Source organism: Musca autumnalis, unplaced genomic scaffold, assembly GCF_047663935.1.
Source record: "Musca autumnalis isolate F117 unplaced genomic scaffold, ASM4766393v1 scaffold_4, whole genome shotgun sequence".
NCBI classification, from domain to species: domain Eukaryota; kingdom Metazoa; phylum Arthropoda; class Insecta; order Diptera; family Muscidae; genus Musca; species Musca autumnalis.
In genome coordinates this window covers 121,654,922-121,667,261 of record NW_027411977.1, presented here as the reverse complement: position 1 = coordinate 121,667,261, position 12,340 = coordinate 121,654,922, and the positions used below count along the sequence as shown (strand labels likewise).

Below are 12,340 nucleotides of genomic sequence, written 5' to 3'. Positions count from 1 at the left end.
TATAGGTCTTAGAATATACCAAAACTCCAAATTATACCCAAACGCCAGACAGTGACCCTATACTATATTCTGACATTCTGAATAAAAGAAAATCTGTACATACCTGCAAGACAAAATATCACATAAAAACAAAAAGTGCAAATATGTGCAGGATGTTTCGATGTAAATTGGTAAAACCCCTTCCTTTTTATGAAATGATAAATTACACGGCCTAACTCGATCTGACTCATAACTATTTTCATAATTTATTGTGAAAATTGATCTTGAAAAAAATTAACAAGTACGGACATCAATTATTAAAGAACGCACAATTCATTGGCGACACTGAACATCTTAAATACGTTTCACATACCTTTCCTTGCAATTACAAAAAGAAAATATTTAATAACCGTTGTTTATTTTGCATATTATCATAGATTTATAAACAACTTAAATATTGAAAAGAAAAAAAATCCAAATAGGGTCACTTCGACCTGCTTTTATACCCACTTATTAAACAAGAAATGTATATATTTTTTCACAACTACACGCACTGGGATCCTATAAACAATATCTGACCCTTTTTAGTGTAAATTCATATTTTTTTTTCGATTTTTGGCCAGGTTTTTTGGAAATTCGGACACTGTGCGCTGCTGACAAATTTCTGGTAGAAAGTTTCGTAGCCCTAAGGATGACTCATTACCAAATTTTAGCTATTGCGGTGTGACAATAGCCTCATTGTCTTCAAAATACCGAAAATCGGGCGGTACGGGTCTATGGGGCTATATCAAAACATGGACCTGTACTAAACAATTTCCGGAGAAAAGTTGTGTAACATCAAAGAATACAAAATACAAATTTTCATCCATATCGGTGTGATAAGGAAGATAAAATCTTGACAATGCCGAAAATTGGGAGGAGCCGTTCATTAGGTGCTGTATCAAAACGTGGACCAGTACTGACAAATTTCTTGGGTAAAGTTTTGTAGCCTCAAAGAAGACTAAAGCTTTGTTCCCGTACTTTTTAATAGTAAAACTCGTAAAAGAGAGAAAGAGAGAAAAATTGTTGTCACATAAAAGTTTTTTCGAAAAGTTCGGGAACACAAAAATAGAAAAAACGTCAAAAAAGCTGGAACAAATGTCAAAGTCAGCGTACCAGCCAATCAGACGCCGGCATCCATGTTACTATTTTTTACACGCTCAAATTTGTCGAGTAAAAATTTTTAAAGAGAGCGTCATTCAGTGCCATTTTTGTTTAAAGCGAAGTGAACATTTTACAACTTTTTTGTGTATGGGAACGGATTTTCGGGTAAAATGTGTAAAAGTCGTAAAAATTTTAAAAACTTTTTAGTTCTGGAACAAAGCTTAAATGCCAATTGTCAGCCATTTTGGTTTGATATTGAGGCTAAAACCAAAAAACGTGGACCAGTACTGGCAAATTTCTGTGAGATACTCTGTAGCCCCAAAAAAGGATAATGCGGCAAAAACCCTGATAAATTTCTTGGGGAAAGTTTAGTAGCCCCAAAGAAGAGTAATTGCCAAATTTCGGTGGCTACAATCTCAAAATACCAAAAATCGGAATGTACCGTTATGTGGGGGCTTAATGCAAACTTCTTCTATACCAAATTGTTAAGTTGTATCTTAAATATATCGAGTTGTATCTTGCGGACAGAGGGTATGGTTATTATAGACTTAGAATCATGAAAATATTTACATTATAGTGTCTTCGACTAATATTTCGATGTGTTCAAACGTAATAACAAAGTTGAATATACCCTCCATATTACGGTGGAGGGAATAAAAATGTCTTAGTTGATACTGTCAATTGTTTAATATTTAATAAATGTTTTACACTTTTTTTCAGATGTAATTCGAAACGTTTTACTTGTAATTCGTAGCATTTCATTTGTAATTCGAGAATTCTAATTATTCAATTTGTAATTCGAATTATTCTATTTGTAATTCGAATTATCCCATTTGAAATACGAATTATTCCATTTGTAATTCGAATTATTCCATTTGAAATCTATATTAATAAAAGAGTAAAGTGATTGACTGACTGACTGATTGATTCATCGACGCCCAGACGAAACGACTGAAGCTAGAATCCTGAAATTTTGGGTGTGGATCACTCTTGGTCCGAAGGGGTCAGATAAGGCTGGGTTTTTGGAAATTCGAACTGGAAGGGTACGAAAAGTACTAAAAGGTACTAAATATGGTACCTTTTGTATTTGGCGAACCGGTAAAGCTAGAACTTTGGAATGAAGGTCACTGATGGAGTGTAGGAAAGATGTACCAAAGGGTTTTTAGAAAAAGTGTACACATGTGTAGAAAAGTACTAAATGGTACTAAATTTGGTACAATTATGATTTGTGCGAACGGATAGAGCTGGATTCCTGAAATTTTGAATTAAGGCTATTGTTGGAGAGTAAAATAGAAGTAGTTTTGAAAATTCGTACTTATGGGTACGAAAAGTACTAAATGGTACTAAATTTGGTACAATTATGATTTGGGCGAACGGATAGAGCTGGAATCCTGAAATTTTGAACTAAGGCTACTGTTGGAGAGTAAAATGGAGGTAGTTTTTAAAATTCGTACTTATGGGTACGAAAAGTACTAAATGGTACTAAATCCTGAAATTTTGAACTAAGGCTACTGTTGGAGAGTAGAATGGAAGTAGTTTTGAAAATTCGTACTAAATGGTGCTAAATTTGGTACAATTATGATTTGGGCGAACGGATAGAGCTGGAATCCTGAAATTTTGAAATAAGGCTACTGTTGGAGAATAAAATAGAAGTAGTTTTGAAAATTCGTACTTATGGGTACGAAAAGTACTAAATGGTACTAAATTTGGTACAATTATGATTTGGGCGAACGGATAGAGCTGGAATCCTGAAATTTTGAACTAAGGCTACTGTTGGAGAGTAGAATGGATGTAGTTTTTAAAATTCGTACTTATGGGTACGAAAAGTACTAAATGGTACTAAATCCTGCAATTTTGAACTAAGGCTACTGTTGGAGAGTAGAATGGAAGTAGTTTTGAAAATTCGTACTTATGGGTACGAAAAGTACTAAATGGTGCTAAATTTGGTACAATTATGATTTGGGCGAACGGATAGAGCTGGAATCCTGAAATTTTGAAATAAGGCTACTGTTGGTAAGTAGAATGGAAGTAGTTTTGAAAATTCGTACTTATGGGTACGAAAAGTACTAAATGGTGCTAAATTTGGTACAATTATGATTTGGGCGAACGGATAGAGCTGGAATCCTGAAATTTTGAAATAAGGCTACTGTTGGAGAATAAAATAGAAGTAGTTTTGAAAATTCGTACTTATGGGTACGAAAAGTACTAAATGGTACTAAATTTGGTACAATTATGATTTGGGCGAACGGATAGAGCTGGAATCCTGCAATTTTGAACTAAGGCTACTGTTGGAGAGTAGAATGGAAGTAGTTTTGAAAATTCGTACTTATGGGTACGAAAAGTACTAAATGGTGCTAAATTTGGTACAATTATGATTTGGGCGAACGGATAGAGCTGGAATCCTGAAATTTTGAAATAAGGCTACTGTTGGTAAGTAGAATGGAAGTAGTTTTGAAAATTCGTACTTATGGGTACGAAAAGTACTAAATGGTGCTAAATTTGGTACAATTATGATTTGGGCGAACGGATAGAGCTGGAATCCTGAAATTTTGAAATAAGGCTACTGTTGGAGAATAAAATAGAAGTAGTTTTGAAAATTCGTACTTATGGGTACGAAAAGTACTAAATGGTACTAAATTTGGTACAATTATGATTTGGGCGAACGGATAGAGCTGGAATCCTGAAATTTTGAACTAAGGCTACTGTTGGAGAGTAAAATGGATGTAGTTTTTAAAATTCGTACTTATGGGTACGAAAAGTACTAAATGGTACTAAATCCTGAAATTTTGAACTAAGGCTACTGTTGGAGAGTAGAATGGAAGTAGTTTTGAAAATTCGTACTTATGGGTACGAAAAGTACTAAATGGTGCTAAATTTGGTACAATTATGATTTGGGCGAACGGATAGAGCTGGAATCCTGAAATTTTGAACTAAGGCTACTGTTGGAGAGTAAAATGGATGTAGTTTTTAAAATTCGTACTTATGGGTACGAAAAGTACTAAATGGTACTAAATCCTGCAATTTTGAACTAAGGCTACTGTTGGAGAGTAGAATGGAAGTAGTTTTGAAAATTCGTACTTATGGGTACGAAAAGTACTAAATGGTGCTAAATTTGGTACAATTATGATTTGGGCGAACGGATAGAGCTGGAATCCTGAAATTTTGAAATAAGGCTACTGTTGGTAAGTAGAATGGAAGTAGTTTTGAAAATTCGTACTTATGGGTACGAAAAGTACTAAATGGTGCTAAATTTGGTACAATTATGATTTGGGCGAACGGATAGAGCTGGAATCCTGAAATTTTGAAATAAGGCTACTGTTGGAGAATAAAATAGAAGTAGTTTTGAAAATTCGTACTTATGGGTACGAAAAGTACTAAATGGTACTAAATTTGGTACAATTATGATTTGGGCGAACGGATAGAGCTGGAATCCTGAAATTTTGAACTAAGGCTACTGTTGGAGAGTAAAATGGATGTAGTTTTTAAAATTCGTACTTATGGGTACGAAAAGTACTAAATGGTACTAAATCCTGAAATTTTGAACTAAGGCTACTGTTGGAGAGTAGAATGGAAGTAGTTTTGAAAATTCGTACTTATGGGTACGAAAAGTACTAAATGGTGCTAAATTTGGTACAATTATGATTTGGGCGAACGGATAGAGCTGGAATCCTGAAATTTTGAAATAAGGCTACTGTTGGAGAATAAAATGGAAGTAGTTTTTAAAATTCGTACTTATGGGTACGAAAAGTACTAAATGGTACTAAATTTGGTACAATTTGGATTTAGGTTGAACGGATGGAGCTGGAATCCTGAAATTTTGAATTAAGGCTACAGTTAGAGGGTACAATGGAAGTAGTTTTGAAAATTCGTACTTATGGGTACGAAAATAACTAAATAGTACTAAATTTGGTACAATTACGATTTGGGCGAACGGATAAAGCTGGAATCCTGAAATTTTAAACTAAGGGTACTGTTAGAGATTAGAATGGAAGTAGTTTTGAAAATTCGTACTTATGGGAACGACAAGTACTAAATGGTACTAAATTTGGTATAACTACGATTTGGGCTAACGGACAGCTACGACAGCTGGGATCCTGACATTTGAATTAGAGAGTAGAATGTAATCAGTTTTGAAAATTCGTACTTATGCGTACGACAAGTACAAAATGGTACTAAATGTTGTACAATTTGGATTTAGGTTGAGCGGATAGAGCTGGAATCCTGAAATTTTGAATAAAGGCTGCATGTGGAGGGTAGAATGGAAGTAGCTTTGAAAACTCGTACTTATGGGTACAAAAAGTACTAAATAGTACTAAATTTCGTACAATTACGTTTTGGGCGAACGGATGGAGCTGGGATCCTGAAATTTTGTACTAAGGCTACTGTTGGGGAGTAGAACGGAAGTAGTTTTGAAAGTTCGTACTTATGGGTACGAAAAGTACTAAATGGTACTAAATTTGGTACAATTACGATTTGGGCGAACGGATAGAGCTGGAATCCTGAAATTTGAATTAAGGCTGATGTTAGAGAGTAGAATGGAAGTAGTTTTGAAAATTCGTACTTATGGATACGAAAAGTACTAAATGGTACTAAATTTGGTACAATTCCGATTTGGGCGAACAGATAGAGCTGGGATCCTGAAATTTTAATTAGAGAGTGGAATGGAATCATTTTTGAAAATTCGTACTTATGGGTACGACAAGTACAAAATGGTACTAAATTTTGTACAATTTGGGTTTAGGTTGAGCGGATAGAGGTGGAATCGTGAAATTTTGAATTAAGGATACTGGTAGAGAGTAGAATGGAAGCAGTTGAAAATTCGTACTTATGGGTACGACAAGTACTATATGGTACTAAATTTTATACAATTTGGATTTAGGTCGAACGGATAGAGCTGGAATCCTGAAATTTTGAATTAAGATTGATGTTGTAGTATGGAGATAATTTGGAAATTCGTACTTATGGGTTACGAAAAATAATAAATTTGGTACCTTTAAGATTTGGGTCATCGGATGGAGCTGAATTTCTGAAATTTGGAATAAACATTGCTGCTGGAGTATAAGATTGGCTACTGTTGGATTGTTGTTTAGAAAATTCGTACTTGAGGTTGCGAAAGTACTATGTGGTGCTAAATTTGGTACAAGCTGTAGTTCAGTTGTACAATGCGTCCCTGTAAGAGTTGAGAATGCTACTGTTACCGGAGGTATTCCCTTTCCGCATACGAAGTAGCGGGCATTTTGCTAGTTACAAATAAAATGATTCGAATTACAAAAGGAATAATTCAAATTTCAAATGGAATAAGTCGAATTACAAATGGAATAATTCGAATTACAAATAGAATAAGTCGAATTACAAATGGAATAAGTCGACTTATAAATGAAATAATTTGAATTACAAGTTGAATAATTCGAAGTACAAATGATGAGTGGTGCGATTTACAAATAAATTTCTCGAATTACAATTAAAATAAATAATTCGAATTGCATCTGCAAAAGGTGTAGTGATTTTTAATTTTTTTTATAGAAATTGATTTTTCTAAATGATGAAATGGGAGAATACCTATGTTCCCCTTTTAGGTAAAGTGGATACAACTTTTGTATCCTTTTTTCTTTATTTAAATTTATAGAATATTTCAGTAAAAACCACTGTGGGTTCGGCATTAGATTAATGTTGCTATATTGCTCTCCTGCTGCTCGCATTTTGTATCTGATTTGTTGTTGGCGTTTGAGCAGTGTGTGTTTCACTCTCACCTTCGCAGAGAGCAGCGGCAAATCATCGTATTCGAATCTATTCGTGTATCTGTGTGTTGTTCTTTGATGGATTTTTTTTTCTTCTACGCTCAATACGAGAGTGTGCATGTGTGTTGTTGTTTGTGTTCTACAATAAAATCGTCGTCGTCGTAGTCAACGTGAATTCGGCACGACGACAGCACACAACTGGGACCAAATGATAGCATTGAGCATTGATACTCGTTTCACTCGTTAGTTTGGTTTTGATGACTTACGGTGCTTACGGGCTATAGGAATTAGCACGCGAACTACGGCAACGACTACAACACACTATCCAACACAAACAACACAATCTCCTCCAAACGTACTACTACGACATTCTGTGTAGATACGAGATAATACCCAACAAATACCATAGAAATAATTAAAAGAAAGAAAAAAAAATAGAAAAAAATAATAAATTAATAAAAAATTATAATAAAAAAAGAATAGTCTACTTTGCCTAACAACAAAAACAGAAACGCAAGGTTTCTGGTTGTTTTTGTTTTCTAACGCAACGAAAATCACGGCAGTAATTATCGGCCACGGTTCGAAATTCAATTGTATTGAAAGAAATGAAAACCTCGTGCGTTCGTTCAATTGAAAATTGTGCAAAAATAAAATAATTTAAAAACAACAACAAGAACACAAAAAGTCGTTTGCGATTGTGGAATACCGAGCTATTCCTGTGCCCCCCAAACATACTCCTCCTACCAACAATTGGAATAAACGAGTCGGAAGGAGCTGTAAATTTAAGCCGCCCTCGGGAACCAAATGTTGTCAAATTAACCAGTGATAACAACTACAACAATCATAATAGTCACAACCAACAACAACCACTATTATTTTAAATTATCATCATTTTGGCCCCTTTGTGCAAAGTTCAACAAAACAACAGCAACTACAACAACAATTGGCCACATTAATTGATTATAACAAAGCGGCAACAACAATAAATCGTTCTATGAATCCCACAAACCCTGTATTTTTATAGCTAAAACAACAATCGCAATGTTGCCCAGCTAAAATTTTTCTGTAAGCGAAAACCTATAAAAATAAATAAAAAAATACTTAAAAGGTGCTAACTAATCAAAATAAGAAGAAATTCCTTCACAAATCAGCTGTTTTGAAATGTCAGAGTGTGTGTTATTTTTTTCTTCTTCTGGGAAGTGAGTGAAAAAATGTCATCAGTAACTGTTATACGGCAAATATCAAGTGTATATACTTAAAAGTTGTGAAATAGGAAATATTCGCGAAAACTTGAAAGGATAGAACTGAGAAAGCCTCCCCCACAAAATCAAAACTGTTTTTCTTCATCCTTTCTTTCGGCTCTTTTGATAAATTTTTATAACAATTTTCTATCACTGCTGTCCTGTCCTGTTTATCTCCTGGAAACACACTCTCCCTCTCTCACTTTTGCTGTGCTGTTACTGTTATACACGGAGAGTTTTGATATCAATATTACTGTGTGTGGATGCCAACAGCATTTGTATCCTGAAATTACTACACCCACACACTTACATGTTCCGCACGAAAAACACATTCAAATGCCTGCAAATTTTTCAGTTATATACACGCAAGGCACCAATTTGGTTTAAGTTTTGGGAAAAGAAGCAATTAAATTGAAAACCAAGGATTGCGTATTTTTATGCAAAAACAACAATAAAAGAAATCTACATAAATATATTTTTGATTTACAACAATTAAAGCAACAACAATCTGCAATCTAGACTGCCTTTTTCCTCTCATTATTAATATTTTGCTGTTCTCCAAATGAAACAAGAAAAACAAAAGAAATAATTAATTATTATTTGAAAATTGTGTTCGTTAAATGTGAAATAAAAATACAAATCTACTAAAATAAAACAAGAAAAAAGATATTCCTGCTTAAAAATGCTTACAAATTAATAAAAGTAAATTAAAGGTTGTTAAACAAAGAATAAAAGAATAGAAAATTGCTTTAATGTTAACCCCCAGCAAAACAAAGGATAATGAAAGAGCAATAAATTACAAAAATTAAACAAGAAATAAAAAGCAATTAGAATACCCCACTCCTGCAAAAAACAAAAAAAGTATAACTTTTCCCCCGCCACAAACACAATCAATTGCATTGGCCAGATTTCGTTCTTAGTTAAACGTTTTTTTTACATCTGATTTTTTGTTGATTCTAAATTGGGGGCCGCCAACAAAGAAAGAACTCAATCAAACTAAATTCATACAAGTTTTGTCTAAAATTAAATTAGAAAATTTTCCGCTAAGCATTTAATGCTAAAACAGATTTAGCAAAAATACATAAAAAATCAACAGAGACCCACAACTAAAAAAGTAACCAAAATAAAGAAAAAAACCTTCTCCCTCCTAACACAGAAAACAAACAGAAGAAAAATTCCCCCCAATTGTCCTCAGCAACAAACTTTTAAACGAAAAATACAAAAAACCCACAACTACTTAAAGATTTCTATTAATTGTTACAACAAATACTACAACAACAAGAGAACTTGTTTATTTTTATAGTCATTGTTATTGTTAAATGAAACACACATATATAGTTAATAGTTAATTGATTAGATTAAAATATATATATTAAAATAAAAGTAAAAAACAAAGCAAAAAACAACACGCTGTGCATTTTGTTGTAGCTGAAAGAAAAGAAATAAAATCACCAAAAATTACATACACGCCAAGAAAAAAAAACGCAGCCACAAAAAACCGCAAACGCAGCAACACTTAAAAATCAATACAAAATAAATTATAATAATTTATTACAAAAAGAAAAAAATATATTACAAAGAAAATTGTTAAAAAATTTATTCAACATAAAATAATAAGCAATTGTTAAAAAATATCCAAAGTAGTTATACAAAATATAAAAAATAACAACAAAAGCTAAGACAAAAACCAACAAACCATACATACAACATATACGGGGCCTTTAATTTTTAGCAAATTTTACACAATAATAATACAAATAATTATTAAAAATAATTATTTAAAAAAATTATAATAAAACAAATAATTTTTAACAACACCCAAAATAATTAAATATTAATAATAACAAATAATATTAAATCCAACAACAACGTGCAATATATTTAAAGAGAAAACAAAATCGTTTAAGTGTGTGTGTTTGTTTTACTTTTTTGCTGCTGCTGCTATCTACAACAGTTCCAGTTCCAGCACACATCTTCCTGCTCTCACTCACCTCAGCAGCTAGTCTAGTCCTTTAAAACCAGTGATTACAACGTCTCAGTTCGGGTGTTTTTGTCCTATATTTTATTACAATTTAATTTTGTTTCAAATTTTGTGATTTGTCGCTGGTGCTCGGTTATTTACAAAATTTTATGAGAAAATGAGCGACAGGGAGCGATCGTCCCCAACACTGATCGAAACAGGTTTAAAGAATTTAATTGGCGGTCGTGATGGCAATTATCCATTAATCAGTGGCATAAATGGTAAGTTTAGATTGAAGTTTAAAGTTATAAAAATATAACAATAATGTTGGAATTATAAACGAATTAGGTGGTTCTTGAATTCTGTAAATATGAATACACAAACATGTAGGGTTGGACGTAGGACTACTTTGGTATATAACTTTTTTTTTGGGAGTGAATAATACGATTCGAAATTTGTGTTGTCGTATTTTGTAAAATAGAGAAATAAAACTAAATAAGACGATTCGAATACAAATTCGTTCGAACTACAACAAAACTTATGTTTTTTTTTTTTTTGAAAAATATTTGATTTGTTTTTCAAACATACATTTTATTTAAAAAAAGGAGTTTGGTAGTAATTTAATCGAATTTGATTTCGAATCGTCTTAGAGAAACAGGTCATAAAAATAATTGAGCAAATGCTATAGTCGGGACGGAACCGAATATGTGATACCCTACACCACTACCAATGTGCATCACTCGTAAATATTTTTTTAGGGAGATTCTAAAGTTTTCACCTATTTGGCTTTTATACCAAATGACTTAAGGGGAACTGAACCAACATAATTAATATTTAATTTTATATTTTTCTCTACTGTCGACATCTACTTGATATTGATTGAAAGCTTTGCTGGTCTTCTTGATTAGTATTTTACATGTTTTTAATGCACCAAATATAAGCAGAGTTATTTGTCAGTAAAATAAGGAAAAAATTGAAAATATTAAAATTGTGATATATTAGCGCCTTTTGCAATATTATTTTATTTTACCACACATTTGCCACATCTTGTATTAATTTATAGCTCAGATGGTTTAGTGTCATTTTCAAGATCTCTCTATGGTATATGTCCAACAGAATCAAAAATATCTGACTGGAAATAAAATTCCATAAATTGCAAATTGGGATATTCCATATTTTGATAACACAATTGGGAAAATTTTAAAGCTCAGAATGTCGTCTTTGTTGAAATGCATCTAACCAAAGCTGAGATACTCGTCAGTACAATTTAAATAAAAAATGTGAAAGTGGGATGGGCGCCAACCTATTTTGCATCATAATAAAGGTGATATTTTCCTAATCCATTGACGGGCTTTCCTTTTGGAATACGCCTACGGAGAAATTCGCATATGAATAAAACGTTGAATGTTCTCCACATAAGTTTTTTGCCCATTCCGGCCCCTGAATAATATCCGACCATCTCGAAAATACGCTTCTTCCTATATGGGACCCCGATTAAGCCTCAAAATTTCGTGACGATCTGATCAAAATTGCGGCGTGTAGTGTGATTAAAAAATGGAAAACTGTTATTTGGCCACCTACGCCAACCATCTTTGCATCATTGTAGTGATGAGATTTTCTATTTTTATAGTTGGGTTTTGCTTTTGGAAGGTCCCCAACCAAAGCTGTGACATTCGTCGTTATAATTAAAATCGCTAAAAAGGAAAAGTTGGGTTTCATTAGCGACTATTGCGATATATTCGTTGTCTGATCACCTACGACAACCAACTTTACATCGTTTGAAAGGTGGTATTTTCTACTTTCATTGGAAAAACGGTTCGCTTTGGAAAAACGTTGACTTTTTTCCAAATAGGTTTTTTGTTCATTCCTAGCCCTAAATATTATACGATCATCAACACCCACAAATTTTTGACGATCCGATCAAAATTGCGAACTGCATGGGTCTACAATAGAGTGGGGCGATTTGAACACCATCACGGGCGCCTGGAGTTTCTGATTCTTGGGATTGTACTGAGCAAAAAAGTCAACTAGACCATATGTCTACGGTGAAAATCGAGCCCCCGGATTTTGACTTGAAGTTTTTTTCAAAGGATTTTTAGATATTTTGGCATATAACAACCAAACCACTGAGATTTTCGATCCAACACAGAGACAACAATTGTAGCCAAGACAATAATAAAGAACTCTCTAGTACATCGCAAAGTCATTGGAACGCTCCTTCAGGTAGTTATGGCCTCGAGAAAGTGCACATTTTTCGGAAAATATCGATAAACGACACT

At 33.2% G+C, this 12,340-nt stretch overlaps 1 protein-coding gene across 6 annotated transcripts in view; it reads left to right on the top strand.

Annotated features, from left to right (window-relative positions):
- Pdp1 (PAR bZIP family member Pdp1) overlaps positions 1-12,340 on the top strand; it is a 451,297-nt gene that overhangs the window by 150,379 nt on the left and 288,578 nt on the right. For 5 of the 6 annotated variants that reach the window (XM_073980583.1, XM_073980581.1, XM_073980580.1 and 2 more), the window contains exon 1: positions 6,391-10,342. The exons of the other annotated variant lie outside the window; for it this stretch is intronic. In XM_073980583.1, coding sequence (XP_073836684.1) covers positions 10,240-10,342 — 103 coding nt within the window. In that variant the 5' untranslated portion in view covers positions 6,391-10,239. Of the gene's footprint in view, positions 1-6,390; positions 10,343-12,340 lie in introns of those variants that run through there. 6 annotated transcript variants of the gene reach the window in all.